A 16250-nucleotide genomic window follows, 5' to 3' on the forward strand; every position below is an offset into this window, starting at 1 on the left:
CACCGCCCCGCCGGCTCTCCCCAGCCCGGCGGCGGGGGCCGCGGGGGCGGGCCGGGGCGGAGGCGGCCCCAACGCGGCGGGAGGCCGCTCCCTCCCTGCCCGCCCGCCTCCCGCAGCCAGCCCGGGCGGAGAGGCGGCACTCGAGGGCTCCGCGCGGTGCCGGCGGAGCGGGAGCCGCCGCCAGCAGTCGGGCGGGCAGCGAGGCACATGGCATGTCTGATGGCGGCTTTCTCCCTGGGCACCGCTTTGGTAAGGCGCGCCCTGCCCTCCCTGCCTCCCTCAGCGGGGCCGCGGCGAGGGGTGGGCGAGGTGCGGGCGAGGTGCGGGGCTGGGGGGGACGCAGCGAAGGCTCCGCGGGGCGCCTTCCCGCTCTCCCCGAGGGAAAACCGGGGCCGGGCGGCGGGCCCGGGGCTGCGTCCAGCCCGGGAGAGCCCGGTACCAGCGGCGGGGCAGCCCGCGGTCGGCGGCGGGGTGTGCGAGGGGACGGCGGCGTGCGGCGGAGCTTGACCGCTGGTTACCTCTGGGCTGTGGGTAAGGCTGGGGGATTAGCGGCTGCTCCGAGCATGCTCCGTGCGCCGCTGCGCCCCGTCGCTTTCAAAACAGATTTGCGGAGGGACCGTAACCTTTGCATAACAGCCGGGGCGAGCGGCACATGGGCGGGAGCCGGGGGGGCAGGGGCTCGGCGGGGAGGCGGCCGGGGAGGGAGCGGGCAGAGCCTGTGGGACCGTCGGGCCGCCGCGCCCGGTGGGCGCCGGGAAGTAGTCCAGCCCCGGAGAGGCAAAATGCAATGGTACGGGGAGTAGAGGTGTATGACGCCAGCCGAGACGTGAGCGTAGTCTTTGGGAACGTACGCTCTTCGTGTCTGGTGCGCAGGGGGGTTGAAGCGGACAGCGGTTTGAAAGGTACGGCTGTACGTACTCGTCGGTGTGGCAGCAGAGGGACGAAGGGTTTGGTGGTGGTAGCGGGTACGCGGGGGGAGTTGGGGTGTGTTTGAGGAGCGGTTACGCGGGGCTCGGGTAAGCCTGTGGTTGTCCTGGCCACGGGAGTTGCCCCCCTCTCCCCAGGCAAAGGTGACCCCGCGTCTGGAAGCCATTTCTGCCACCCCAGGCTCTCGGAGGGATCCTCGCCCACAGCAGGCGGTCCCTGGGTCGGGGGGGATCCTTGCCCACAGCAGGCGGTCCCTGGGTCGGGGGGGGGATCCTCGCCCATAGCAAGTGGTCCCTGGGTCGGGGGGGGATCCTCGCCCGTAGCACGCGGTCCCTGGAGGAGGCAGGCGTGTGACTGAGGGCTGGCAGGCCTCTGTCACCATCTGCTGAAAACGGGCATTTCTGTCCATTGGGTGATTGATTTGTTTAATGTCCCAGGAACAAAAGTCTCTGGCTTCATACTGGCTGATGATTAAGTAGGCAAAGACAAGGCCCTTGTCCGAAGGATGTTTCTTTTTGAATTGGTCTGAACTGGAGAAGCTCTGACCGTCCCCTGAATACTCAAGGTGACCTGCTCATTGAGTCTTCATTGGTGGATGTTCCCTCTGACGTGTGAAGTTGCCCAGTGGTTCTTCTGAACCAAACAGCTTATGAGTGCCAAAGTAAGCCCTGAAAACATTCAGGAAAGAATATTGTTAACTCACCTTCCCTTATTTTTCAGGGAAGAGGGAGGTTCCCCTACTTTAATTGTTCAGTTCTAAGGTGTTTCACGTTACTCTCGTTACGTTCAAATTACATGCTATTACAGTCAATTATTTAAGAAATTGGGAGTAAGTGTTACTGGATACCTGACCTCTGAGTAAGTTGAGAGCATGATTAAAATTGCTTTCGTGATAAAATGTGGTAAGCGGAGCTCATTTTTGCATCCAGAACTTAGGGCTTGTGCTTTGAAGAACCGGATGATGCTACCTATATAGTGGTTATGTAGGACTGGTTTTTTTTTAATGTTTTTCATCAGCATTCATGACAAGTGACTGATTAGAGCAGCACTGCTTTTACAGCATAAATGGTAAGACCACTAACCATGACAGGGTGAAAATGGTACGGTGAAAAGGAGGCAGTGTCACTTCTTAGTTGCATTGGAGGATGGGTCGGGGGAGACCGTGGCATGACCTACAGCTCTTTATTTGAGGGTGTTCAGCAATGATGCCTTGAAATGTAGTGCAGCAAGCATGTATGCTTTCCAAGAGATACCTTTGGGGATATGCAGATTTTTGGGCAGATGTGACAGCGTGGAAAGCCTAGCACATAAGCCAGCTACAGAAGTCTTTTCCAATACAGATCTGCATTGACAATACTACATTTTCTAATAGATGGCTGTGCAGATGTTGGGCCCTGCTTATGACATACTCCGGACAACAGATGACAATGAACAGCCTCTGAACTGTTCAAAATTCTGTTTAGCTGAAGAAAATTTATGATTATTTTACTTCTGGCTTTATACTCATCCTGTTGATATTGGTGCAAGGTGCCCATGCAGGTAAAAGAAATGGAAAAAGTTCAGATTTTGTGTGCATGATAAAGAGGAAGAGAAAGGCAGGTGGCAGGCCATTGTCATGGTCAGGAGAGGAGGGGAAAGAGATTCAGTCCAAAAAATGCCAAGTGGAATTGCAGTGAGTGCTACGATGGGCAAAGTGGAATAAGAGGTATGGCTGTAAGCATAAAGCATTGACCTTGCAGTATTAACGGTGCAAATGCTGGAGCAGGGTTTAATGTTTATGTAGCTGATAAGATTTCCATTAGGGATCACTGTCAAGCAAGGAGAGTGTGCAGGGATTTTGGGTGGAAAGCGCTGTGCTTTCCTAACAGACCTCTAGGAAAGAAGTTGTACTGTTCCAGGTTGCAAAGTCTCCAGAACTATCAGTGCAGGAGCAAATAAGGCACAAAATAGTACATTTCAAAATTTGCATAAATATAACTTGTGCAATTTCACATTTACAGACGTATATTCTGATCCAAAGGAATAAGAGCTCTTAGACTTCTTGAGTGGTTGTCTTTTGAAATGCATGCACAAATAATAGTTCAGCTAGCTCTCTTCCCCCTTCAGCTCTGTCCCAGTGCAAGCCCTGGAATCAGAGTAACTAGAACCAAATTCTTTGAGTGCATGAGAAACCAAATACAATGGGCACTGAACTTATCTGTGTTGTATTAAGCTGGTGCAAGAGCTACTCTGTTCGGAAGACACTGATGTGCTGTATATAAGCCCTTTGTGGGGAAACTGGTGCTAAAGGAACTGCCCTTTGTGTGCTGCAAGTGCAAGAGCTCTTTTACCTCCTCTGTCAAGATACTGGCAGAACAAACAAAAGATTGTTTTATTTTTTTTTCCCTTTCACCACATTACTGTGCTGGATTCTTCTGTTATTTAAATAGTAATTCTTCTAATGCAGAAGGTTTGAAACATGTTCCTAGACCAAAGTCTGTGAACTTTGTCCTTTTTCCATTTAGAACGGCAGCAATTGTGCTTGTACCATGGCCGAGCCAAAGTCAGTGTGTGTTTCTGTGGATGAAGTGGTCTCAAATGGCACAGATAACCAAGACGTTCGACTGATGAATGGACATTTAAAAAAGGTGGACAATGCTCTGACAGAAGCTCATCGTTTCTCCTACCTACCCCGCAGACCAGCTGTGAATATTGAGTTTAAAGAACTGTCATACTCTATCCAAGAAGGGCCATGGTGGAGGAAGAAAGGTGAGGAAAACTTAATGTTTTGGCTAACATACAAACGTTATTGTCCATGTGGGTGGTCATGATAGGTGGAATGAGTCTGTTGTGGATGGCGAAGCAAAGCAAGTAAAGGGAGCACGTTTTAACAGTTGCTTTTTGGTCAGCTTCTTGATATACCCACTGTCTCCCAGCCGGCACTGGGGAACTTTCCTGGAGCCTGATGCAGTGGGGCGCACAGCTCCTTGCACTCCAAGAAACTGTAGATGCAGTTCGTACAACTGCTTATTTTTGCCTCCCAATTCTAAAGTATCTGAAGTAAATATAGTATTGCTGTGCTGCCAAATATCTGTCCTGTGATCTTGCATGTCTACAATTTCTTGTTGGGGGTGGGTAGAGCATGCATTAGTTTAAAGATGGGGGTGGGGGGAAAGAGGATGCTTTTTTTACTTTTGTGATTGGCTGTTTTGTGAAATGGTATTTTTTCAGTACTCTTTCTGAACAGCAAGCATCTCAGAATTTCAGAAGGCATTTTAAACCAGGATAAAAATTATTGTCTTAAAATGCTGTGTTTGGAAATAAATGCTGTGAGGTATAGGAATGTCAGCCCATCCATGTCTCTTGGTATGCTATGATGGATGTCTCTAAGCTTACCATTTCTTTTAACGGATGAAATCACTGGCTATTGCTTGGACTGAATCCTGAGGTTTAGTCAAGGACCAGGATGCTCTTGCTAGCTACTTTGCTAATGATACACAGCAAAGAGTTCACGGCCTACAACACAGGGCACACCAGAATGATACAGACATTCAATCCGTCTCAAGGAAATGAAGTGTTACCACTTTTCTTCTCGCAATCCAGTTTCACTTACAGCTGGCTCTGAGACAATTCTTCTGGTACTGATTTACTGATGGGAGTGAGGAGGGCTTATTCAGCTCTCTTCTTCATATGCTCTTGGTCTATGCCAGTTCTGAAAGGTGGGTGTAAGGTGGCTCTGTCCTTTTTCATCTGCCTTGCATTCGTTCTTTTTATACCTTCATCTGCTTTGTGTAGCCTTGTGTTTCCTAGAGAGTTTTTGTTTTTTGTGTATGTGTGTGACTAGTCATCTCTGAAAGGAAAACTAGGTCGTGCAGTAAATTCCTGCGAGCGAAAAGAAGTAAGCCCAAGAGAAAATATTGAAATCTTCAGGAGAATTTTGTATAGTAAATGACATAATTGCTCTTCCTCGAGGAATTCTCTCTTAGTAACGTAAATTGGTATGGTTGTGTGCTTTAGTTCTTTTTAAGAGATAAGCCCCTGCCAATGCGCTGCTCACCTGAGCCATACTTGATACCTGCACTTGCTCTGACTCTGTAAATCCACTGGATTAAAGGTTCCACTTGAAATTGTTTCACAGAGTACATTGCTGCTGTCTGGAAATTGTGTCATTATCGCAACAGCTAGGCTTTTAATAATCTAAAAACGTGTGGTATGAAAAAAACTCGATCTGTGGCTATGGAGGTGCTACTGTATGTTGACAGCCTGTGCATACAGTTATTCATTTGCTGAAGTATATGCAAACTTGAGGCTTTAATGGGTTTTTCAACATCAAAACTGTATGCGCACACACCTGCCTTCTTTTAATTCTTTATTAAAATTGCATGTAGCCATGTATACTGTCGATAGGAGAACAGCTTGGTTTGACAGCAACTTTCGTACGTTCAAAATTATTTTTTATCTTATCAGAACAAACTCAAACGTTGAAGTTTTTTTTTCCCCCAAGAAACGGAACTATGCCAGTGTCTCATGTAAGACTTAAAAACTTCAGATTTTTAACTGGATCTCTTTCGTATTGGCCAAAAATGATCGAGGGGTTCTAGACCAAAGACGTCTGTCCGCATTTGCTGACATACCTGAGTGACTTGGCTTGAACAAAATGGCACATCCTAACAAAATGTCCTGCTGCTGAAAAGGACTGGTTGTGGTATTTAGCTCTAGGGCATGGCTGGCTGTGACCGTGTCACTACACTTAGATTTGAAAGAGGAGATGAAGCTTTTCTGGCTATCCGTGAGCAGGAGTTCATATGCTCCCATCCTCACCTGGTCTTGCACCATATGTCTTTCCTCGGGCCGCTGAGAAGAGCCCCTGAGTGGCTGTGGGCCGTGCTGTCTGCCAGCAGGTCTTGGCGCTCTTCTGCTAGCCAAGGATCTAAAAAAGACTTGGGGGGTTTACAGCTGACGCCAAGCTGAACGTGAGCCAAAGTGTAATCTCACTGCAAGCAAGGTAAACCACATAATAAGCTACCTTCAGAGGACCTGGCCAGATGGAGGCAAGTTGTTATCCTTCACAACATCGGTGAGAGCACAACTGGAATACTGTATCCAGTTTTGGGCCTTCCAGATCAACTGTTGGGTCAGAGCTATTGGGAAGCTGGAAGGGGTCTGTCAGAGGGGTAGACAATTGGTCAGGGGACCTGCGAAGAGAGGTGGAGGAAACTGGGCTTGTTCGGTCTAGTGAAGGGGGGGCCAGGGGATGATCTCATTCTGGCGTACCGCTGCCTGGAGGGCAGTTACAAAGACAGTGGAGCCAAACTCCTGTCAGTAGCGCCAGCTGATACACAAGAGCCAGTGGCCACATGCTGCAGTTTGGGTGGCTTATGGTGGACGTTAGGAAATAGTCGTTCACCAGGAGGTTGGTGCAACACTGGGACGGGTCACCCAGAGATGGTGTGCTTTCTCCATGCCAGTGGGGTGTAGAAAATTTGGCTAGGCAGAGCCACAGCTGACTTGATCTTCTGTTGGTGATCGTCTTGCTTTGAGCAGAAGGCTGGACTAGGCGACCTCCAAAGGTCCCTTCCAATCAACACTTCTATGGTTCAGTGAATTGCTAGGCATATTATAGAAACCTTCTGTCAACAAAACTTCCTCCCAGCCATGTTCCCGGCTCCAGGGACTGACCCAATGTATTGGTTTTAATAGAAAAGGTTTTCCATTAGAGAAATAGAAAACTGAATTGTCTAAATTGTTTCAAATGAAGGTAACTGTCGGATTCCTTGAATTGTTTTAGTCGTTCTGCAGTAGGATTGTTTGTGTGCAATTTGGGATATCTCTGTTTAAAACTGGTGGGCTCGTAGATGAATACGTTACATGTAAAACTATTCTGAATGCCTCTTACTGGTTTCTCGTCCCATGGGAAACTGGGACTTTGCAATGGGTTTTAATCTGTCTCTGCTCAACAAAAGGACAATATTGTGCCTTGAAACACTGGTGGATGTTTTAGCTCTGTCCTCCTTGTGGGTTCCCTGTGCTAAAAGGATCTGTCATTGCCATGATGTGAAATTTTTAAATTCGCTTTTTAATGAGAAGGGTAGCAGAAAACGCATTCCTGAAGGTACAAAGTCCAGTGTAGGAAATGCAACTGATTTTTAAAAAGCGGTAAACTTGTATGCACAAGCTGAAAAAAAATGAAAAAATGGGAGATGTCTGTCAGTTCACATTGTTCTTGGGTGCTGGTCATGGCAATAAGCGATAAGGGATGCTGTTATGAAAATGTGCCTTTTAAATTAATGGTGTTTCTATTCTGAAACGGAACTTGGAAAAAAATTCTACTTATTTCTACATCTTTCTCCATGACTATAATGAATTAGTTGAAATCTTTCACGAGTGTTGGATCACAAAGGGAGAAATATGATTTCCTTGCAAAGACAATTTGTGCCAGCATGTTGGAGGGGAATTCAACTAAAGAGCAACAACAAAAACATGTACTCCCTTCAGTAAAAATGGTATTGCAAAGTAATGTTAAGGTTAGGCTCTAAATTAACAAAAGGAGGAATAATTAGTAATGCTGCCATTGTGTTCTGTGCTTAGCTGTATTGTTCAGACAGTGAAACTCATGGTATGTAACATCATTTATTTTTTATTAAAAGCACAAAGAAACATGAATTTGCATTGCTTGTCAACAACAAAGAAGCTAAATAAGCCATCGTAGACTTCAAATTAGAATTTTTAATTGATTTGTGTCTCAGCCTTATAATGCCTAATTTATCTATTAAATCTCATTTTCTTTTTAAAAATAAGGAAGGGCATTTTCATTCTCAGATTTGTATGATAAATGCTGTTCTACTCATTCTAATAAGGTTTTATCAAATTCATAGCAAAGATTGGTATGACTCTGGACCTGATTCATTCATGGTGTAATTCCTCTTGAAGTCAGTGGTATTAATAGGGAAGGAATCTGGTAGGTGAGTCCTTGATCTAAGAAGCTGTATCATCTGACCTATTCCATTCAGTAGGAGTTCTTAGCAATATGGGAATTTGGAAGAGGTTACAGAGGTACAAGTTTCAGAAGGTCTCAGATGACTTTGGCATTTTCCCCATAAAGCTTTTAGGGAATTAGTCAACTAGTAGAATCAAGTATTTCTTCAGTTTTGAAGGAAAGAGATTTATAAGTGACTTAATCCAGATCTTGTGAGGGTAAGGATCTTCCAAAACCAAAAATGTGTCTCAATCTTTGAATTCTGCCATCATTCAAGCATGTGCCAGGGGTCTCCTGCGGTCTGCAAGGTTCCAGATTTCACGTAAGAGAGCTGCAGGACTGCTGGAGCAGAGACAGAGTGTGTTGTAAGATTAAGACGAAATGGCAAAGCCAAAGGAAACTTCAACACAAAAGGAAATAATAGGGCTGTTTAGTCCGAGAATGCCTTCTCCCTTCTTTTAGGAAGAGGGAGCCAGCTGGCTTGGAGGAGAAGAAAAAGAGGAGAGTCCTCCATTAGATCCAGTATGGGCTTCTTAGATGAGGAAAAGCAAGATCCACAGAGCTTCAGAACAAACTTTGTCCAAAATTTCACTGTCTTGTCACAAAGCCATTTATCTAAAGGTTGAGAAGGAGATTTGAAGGTGGATCTTATCTTGGCTTCTGAACTGTCTGTTTAAACTGCAGTTTGAAATGCGAACCACAGAAACACACATTGGTTTTACCAGTTTATAGAAGAAGTATAGACACATAGGTTTTAATTCTAGGACTGCCTGAAAACTGTTTGCAAGAGGATTTCAGGGAAAAGTCAGCGCCTTAGCTTTCTGCCATTTTTGTTAAAAAGTGCCATGAAGTAATCTGAATAGAATGAGTGGTTTGGGGATAAAATTATGGATAGGCCCAAATACAGAGAGGGCATGAAAAGTACTTTGGAGCCTTCTGTCTTGGTCAAATTCATTCAGCTTTACTTTGAAAAGATATATACATTCTATATACCCACCAAAGGATGTTTGTCCTATTGTTTCTAGGTGTTTTTGTTACGATGTAGGATGGAAATGGAAATATTGTTCCTCCATAACTTGAGTGCATCCAGGAGGAAAGTAGTAATAAATTGGCTTTCAAAACTCCACAACGACTCAGGGATTACTTTTTTTTTTCCTCATGCTTGTCAGTATTCATGGTTAATTAGGCAACATTTTAGTTGGAAATTTCTCTGTTGTTATTTTTAGGACTGTAATGACTCATTTGTGCTGTGTTCGAGTGTAAGTTCTGGTAGGATTTGGTCTTTAGTAACCTCCAAGAGAACCGGCTCCAGCCGGTCAAAATGTGGCCGGGTACTTTTATGGAGCAGTTTAGTAGCAATGCAGAAATTCAAGCTCAGCAGAAAATGTGATATTTCTGTTGTTTTGGGTTTGTTCTAATGGCTCAGACCCTGTGGAGACAATCAGCCAGAGAGGTGCCGTCTTTTCTCACAAGGTTGTTGCTTCATGGCTTTGAGATTCAGCACATTAAACGGCAGGAGTGGAAGGAAGGGAATGAAGGACTGTGCTTATTCTGGATGGCTTGGTTATGTCTGATGGGGAAACACGGAGTCTTTGGCAGGTCACTTGATATTCATGAAACACGAAAAGTGGCCGTCGCAGTCTGAGATAGTGTCATCGAACAGCTAGATACCTACATTTCAGCAAAGAGGTCTGCATATTATGTTAATACTGATCTCTGCATAAGATGGAAACTTAACCCACTGTCAATTCATCAGCAGAGATTTAAACAGGCTGGGTTTCACTGATTTGCTTTGGTGCTCTGTTACAAATTAGTTCTGGTACGTGCGCTTGGACAGACCTGTTTCTTTTTATTTAGCTAGGCTTTTTTTTCTGCATCCTTTCTGTGACTTCATTTAAAAGATTTCACACACTAACACCCCCCCGCCCCCCCCCCCCCCCCCCGGGAGATATCTGAAGACCCAAATGAAAAAGCGGAGCAGGGGGTGAGGAAGGGAGGATTTGCCCTAAATTATTTGCTAATCCTTGCTGGAGGAGTCAGAAAAAGCCTGTCCTCATCCCCAGCAGGTGCACTGCGGTAGAGGTGCCGCATGCCCGGTCTGGGTCTCGGCCGGCGCGGTTACTGGCGGGCAATGCACTGCAGTAACCCGGCCGTGATGCTCTCGCCCCGCCGCCCGGGCCCTGGTTGGCTGCTGCAGGCGCTGTTGCTAAGATGGGAGGAAAAGATGCAGAACAGTAAAAAGCAAAACCCACTTTCCGAGAGAGGGTTTGGTTTTGGTTTTCTTTATTTTTTTTTTTTTTTGGCCTTTCTCTGACAGATGGGTTGTATTGTTTTCGTCCATTTTTGCCTGCTTTATCCGAGAGCGTGTTTTCATCTTGGAGAGCAGGATGTATGCAAATTAAGATCCATATGTTAGAAAGAATAAACAAGTTAAGCTGGTTGAAATGAACTGCGAAACTAGTAAAAAGCTCTTTAAGCAAGTATCTTGTGGATTCTTTTTCAGTGTCTTAAAATGTTAGTGAAATTAATGAAAATGAAACATGATTTTTAGCAGACGATTTCTAAATGCATGTTTCAACCTTGATAAAAATCCACGCAGTTTTTCTTTTAACACTTAAGCTGTCTCAAGATGGTAAAAATATACTGAGTAGCCACTGTTACCGGAATAGTTCACAGCTTTTTATTAAGTGATATATAACTCTTCCTAGCATCCCCTTGCATGGGCTGTATAAAATAGAGGTTACTGGGGACAAGTTTCGGTCAGCCCCTTTGTCTGATCCTTCTACTGTTTCCCAGCTGAGTATGACCTTACTTCAGCATTACTTATTTTCCTCCATGCAGAAGCCATTGTTATTGTTGTGGGTTTGGTTTGGGGTCTTTTTTTGGTACTTTTTTTGGAAATACGTCTGCATTTGACCGAGTGAGTTTTGGTTATTGAGTCTTTGTGTGAGTAGAACATATTTTTCTTCTTTCTCTTTGCTGTATTGTTTATTAAAACTAAACATTACAATGACCTGATTGTTTTTCATTCTAGCTAATGTTTTAATACATTTTTTTCATTGCTGTTTTGAAAACTTGTGGCCGAGGAAGGAAGTTTTAGAGAGATACTGATTAAAACATTTCTGAATTTATATGCCAGGGAAGTGGTGATGGCAGTGGTGATGATGAGTTGTCGGGAGTTTGAGCTATGGTCTCCGCAGTTCCCATCTCGCAGCAAGCATGCGTCGGGGGCTGGCTGTAACTCACCCTGACAGCCCTCCACTACAACTTTCTGTACACTGAGTGGGATTTGATGAAATGCTTGCTGTCCTCTGCCCATACGCAGTCATGTCTTGCTCGAGGTGTTGAGGAGGTAGAGGCAGCATGCACCATCATATGGGTATACTTTTTTCACATTTCAAAGTAGAATTTGGTCCATAGTCTGAAGATATGTTTGAAGTCTGAAGAAAGATGAAGCAGGAGTCATTTTGCAATTGAAGGCTTCAGCCATCAGATGGTTGATCAGGGTTCTCCATAACCTCAGTAAAAGGAAAGAGAAATCACAAGAGCAACTAAGAATAGAAGCTAGCTCAAGAGTAAAAATGCTGTTAGAGTCCATTTTTACTTGTGTACTTACATGCCATTTTGGAAAGTGCCTTCTGGAGGCCCACGGGGTCTAAACTTACCTGCCTACTAAGGCAGGTCTTTTGTTCTCAGGGGATTTAATATCTCAGAGTTCAGCTCTGTATTCTCTAAGAAATTAATTGCTTCACACTTCCCTGTAGTATTGTTCTTGAAGTAAACTGGCTGGCTTTGGGAAGACGGAGTTCAGGGAACATGATACTACTCAAAATGTGGCAGACCCTCACAAGGAGTACTCAGCTGCGTTGTAATTCACAACTGTACCTGTTAAACTGACAGCTACCTTTGTCCTCTATTAGAAAACAGTGTTTGGTCTTACCATTAAAGTTAACATCTCAAGACTTACTCCAAACAACACACAAGGAGAATCCCAGTAAAACGTACGTGATAGTTTAGCACACGGGAATGGACTGATTTGGATTTAAAATTAAAGCATAGCAAACTGGAGAGTGGGTGTTCAGTCTCAAGATGAATCTCCTTGAGGCAAAACCTAAATGCATTAGCCAAAAAGGCCAGGCCTTATCCCCAGAACCTCTGCGACTTGCACGCTCTTGAGGTACGTAAGGATATATGTTTAACACAAGACCGAGGTTTTGGTAGATGTAAGCTGGGAGTTTAGGTCAGTTTGCCATTAAATGAAGTCAGAAAAGGTCCACCTGGCCCAGTGTCCCTTCTCTGACAGCAGGTAGAGCCGAGTGCTTGGGGAGGAGTTCACGTGCAGGCAGGTATATAGTAGTGCTTCCCTGGGTTCTCGCAGCTTGCAGCTCAGAGGTTTCCTGAACTGGGTGTAGTATCTTTGTGTTTACTAGCTCGCGAGGGGTTTTTCTCTTGTAAAATCATTCAGTTGCTCTCTGAACCTAAGAGGGCTTTTGGTGTTCATGCTGTCACCTTGCTGTTTGCCTCCTTTTTCAAACTGTTCAGGAGTAAGGTGAACAGCACATAGCCTGAGAAAGATTCCCTGAGACTCAGGGCTAAGCTTTCTTCATTGATGGACCACTGGCTCCTACTCTTTTGTTTCCTGTTGCTTTATCTGCTTTCTCATTTATTTGAGAACCAGCCATCTACCTTCCCGTCAGATTCATTTATTTAAGAACTTTAGTAGAAGGACTTGTTGAAACATGACATCCATGTAAAATGACAAAATGGCCCTCTTTTTTTAGGTATTACTTCCGAAAGACATCACATGCAATTTATATTACCAATTTTTCTATCAGAGAGTTCTGCACAAGATCTGTCTTTTTTTCTCTGTCAAAAGCATTGGGACAGTAACAAGCTGAGATGCTAGTGGTTCAGATTGCCTGCCCACTGTGCTGGCTTTGAACCTAGAAGCTGGCAATTTTTGTTTAACATCATTGGTACAGAGGACAGCAAGACCACCAGCCCTTACTTAGACTGTACCAGGTGGAAAATTTAGTTCTCTAGTATGAAGGTAATTTACAAGCACAGTTTTAGTGCCTAGGACTGGCAGAGTCCTCCTCATCAAGCCCAGGACCACGCTGTAGCAGGCATCTTCTTCTTGATATCAAAGCCTATGTTAATTAGGAAATGGAAAGACTGAGGGTCCTCATATCTGTCCAAATGTGATCACTTTTTCACCAACTTTCAAATACGTGAAAAGAATTTATGGTATAATAAAATATGTGTGGAAGAATTACTGCCCTTTTCAACCAATTCTTTAACTTGTTCACCCCCAAAACATGTTAAGTATGATGGAAAAGGGTCATACAGCACATACATAGAAGGCCAAGCAATTTTAGTTGTTTTCAGTAACTATTTGAATCTCAAATAGCTTCCTACAAGTAGATGTTCTTACATATTTCATTAGTTCCTGAAATAATTATCAGGAGACCTGTTGAAATATCCCATTGGTGATGATTCAGGTATTTGAAAGTGGCTCCCTTGTGAATTATGTGCTTTAGTGCAGACGTTTGTGTTTAATTTGGCCTTTGGATACTTCGTCTCTTAGAAAAGAAGATTTTAGAATGAATATTTGATACAGAATGTAAGTGGTAGTATGAAACACAGAAGGACTAGTGCTGCGTAAGTGTCTCTGGGTGAGGACAAAATAATTCTGTCTAGGAAGTGGTGCGGCCGGAGATGCATGCTGCAATGTCTTGAGTCACGTTGCAGGAACCGTTGTAACTGCATTTCCCGATAGGACTTTCTTGTCGATGTTAGGCTTGTATTCTCATTTACAGTTCATTTAGACTTTGCTGATTTCAGGGGGAGAAACAGATGCGGTCTGAAGACTTAATTCTGTTCAGAGAGGATAGGGATGAAGCCATCCAAATTCTTCCCAGAAAGAAGTACGTGGAATTACATAATAGTCGAACTGAGTTAACCGCTTGTTTGTTTGTTCGTTTTTTGTTATGTATCTGTTCCAAAGAAAAATAAACGGCAGACACCTTGGCTTTACAAGATAATTTACCATCTGCCTCTCATCTAGTATCTACAGCCTACATCTTTTGTGTAAGAATCATGTTTCTTCCTGCTTTGCATGTTTAGAATGATAACAAATGTTGTTTATAATTGCAGTACATCTGCTACAGGAGACAGGAAAACGTGGAACACGCAGTGGTCGAGTTCCTGGATAAATGAGAATGAGACCTCTGCTCTGTCTCTTGCTGATCTTCAGAGGGCAGGCTTTCATGCCAGACAAGAGAAGAAAGGAATTTCAAATGAAGGGAATTTCAAATGCAGTGATGCACCTAGTTAATATGAAATTTGAAGAAAAAAAAATCTGAAGGTTTTAATACTCTCGTTAAGCACTGGAGTTAAATTCTGCCCTGTTGCATCTGGTTTGTGCTTGTGGAAGCAGTCAAGTAGATGAGGCTGCACCGACAGAGCATGGCTAGTATAATTTTTTTAGACATGATCCAGTTATTACCTCAAGTGATTGGGAAATTAAACACTCTAATAGCGCCAGCATGACAGGGCTAGAATTGGTAAATGAGTACACAATTAAAAGGAAGGGGATTGAAGGTGAATATTTGCTATTAGAGGAAGGGCAGTTATTTTTTCTGGGTCAAAAAGCCACGAACTTCAGCCAGCTTATTGAATATGAATACTGAGGCCTGACTGTCTAAAGTAACTATTTTAGGCCTATAAAGCTGAAGCCTGTGGGTGGCTGTCTAGGACTGAGTTTTTCTTCCTTCTGCACTCAGAGAGGTGAAGGTCATATGCTGCCACCAGAGAAATGTGAGAGTCAGAAAGACAAGGAAAATGTGGAGGGGTGCATCTGTGCGTAGCTGGCCATGAAAAGATACTCTGTTGGGTTTTGGTTTTGACCCTCAGTCTCGAAGAATTACTTGAAGGAGAATTTGCTCCAGAGGAGCAAAGTGACACTAAATAAATATTAAGCATGCAGATGCTGGATCAGAGACCTTTCTGAGAACCGGTTGGGTCAGATCTGTTTTGTAATCAGAACTGCAGGTTCTTCACGAGAAGTTTTCAAGAGTTTCTAATTGTGGTGATTGTAAAACAAGACCATTGGCAGTAGCTGAATCTGGTGGGGCTTCAGGACCTGAGGGGATTCCTCCTGCCCCAGCCCAGTTGGTACGTGGCGGTTCTGTATTTACAGGTCCAGTTAGTAACGAGGCAGGGCACGTATTCCCAATAGGTATGCACACACGTCCATACGTGCAATACACTCAGCCAGCCATACGGACCAGCACAAGGACAGAAGTGCCTTTACGGCACCCACCAAAACACAGACCGCACTTCTGCAAACCTGGCCACCACCCTGCTGCCGTTCCTCCCCGCTGTCTGCTTGTGGGTTGCACACGCACACAAGGCAGGTCTCTCCACCAGTGGGTTTTGGATGCTGTCAGTCCACTCACTGGCCCAGACTCTGGTCTCCCCCAGTTGTTGGTACCTGGACCTACAAGCCCTCAGGTTTGCGACCTCTCGCTCCACTGGCTGACGTGGAAGCTTCTGCTACTCACTGGTGAGTCCATCGTGATATTTGCTAGAGTTCACGCACACAGGCTCATGGTAGAGAGTGCGTTCACACAGTGTATCGTTGAGAATAGTGTTTAGTAGGAGTACAGGTTGGACTGCGGTGATCGAGGCAGGGCCTAGTCAGACAGGTGTACTGACCCGCCGCCTGTTCACATGCGTCTGGCCCCTTTAATTGCCTTTTCCATCTATTTTCTCAGGCTTGTTCCTCCTCAGTCCTTGATCCATCCTTTTTCCTGCCTTTGGCAATTCCCCTAAACGTCCTGTGATAAGTATGTCTCACTCTATGTAATTCCCATAGCCCCCCCATGGCTGGTCTTACACCATCCCAAACTTCCATTCCCCCTGCATGACATGGTAAGTCCTGTTCCCCAGCAGGCCATCACCCCCTCTCGCTTGCATGGCATTCCAGGAAGGGAGTTTCCCTGTGGAGGCATCTTGCTGGGCTCTCCTCCAGGAAGAGTGATCCTGTCCTTTTCCTTCAAGTGTCTTCAGAGCAGCCAATTCAGGGGGCTGTGTTTGCACTGGCGAGGTTAGTAGGGTTGGTCCTCTGAGCCTTGACTCGGTCTCTCTGCTCAGTGTGACTGACCTTTTATCACATAACTGAGCAAAGACCATTTTTAGACCTTCTTGGCTGATTCGATTTTTTTAAGCTTTCTATTTAAAAATAAATGAAATAATGTGGCTGGCCTATCGCTTGTTTAAGCCCATGGAAAGTTTCCTTGTGATGTAAATCATCATTGAAGTGGAACTTACACTGGCGCTTTCTTACCCTTACATGTGAAAGTTT

At 44.8% G+C, this 16250-nt stretch overlaps 1 protein-coding gene across 8 annotated transcripts in view; it reads left to right on the forward strand.

Annotated features, from left to right (window-relative positions):
* The first annotated feature begins 74 nt into the window (after positions 1–74).
* ABCG1 (ATP binding cassette subfamily G member 1) overlaps positions 75–16250 on the forward strand; it is a 61638-nt gene continuing 45462 nt past the window's right edge. For 4 of the 8 annotated variants that reach the window (XR_015704759.1, XR_015704758.1, XR_015704760.1 and 1 more), the window contains exons 1-2: positions 78–249; positions 3432–3675. Coding sequence is in view for 5 of the 8 variants with exons in the window: in XM_087757702.1 (XP_087613828.1) it covers positions 208–249; positions 3432–3675 (286 nt within the window). In the remaining 3 variants the exon portion in view is untranslated. Of the gene's footprint in view, positions 250–714; positions 903–1364; positions 1589–3431; positions 3676–16250 lie in introns of those variants that run through there. The other 4 variants (XM_087757703.1, XM_087757704.1, XM_087757706.1 and 1 more) reach the window with 4 other exon arrangements.

The sequence above is a fragment of the Nipponia nippon genome, unplaced genomic scaffold (genome assembly GCF_047370975.1).
Source record: "Nipponia nippon isolate SJK-2023a ecotype South Korea unplaced genomic scaffold, ASM4737097v1 scaffold_2, whole genome shotgun sequence".
NCBI classification, from domain to species: domain Eukaryota; kingdom Metazoa; phylum Chordata; class Aves; order Pelecaniformes; family Threskiornithidae; genus Nipponia; species Nipponia nippon.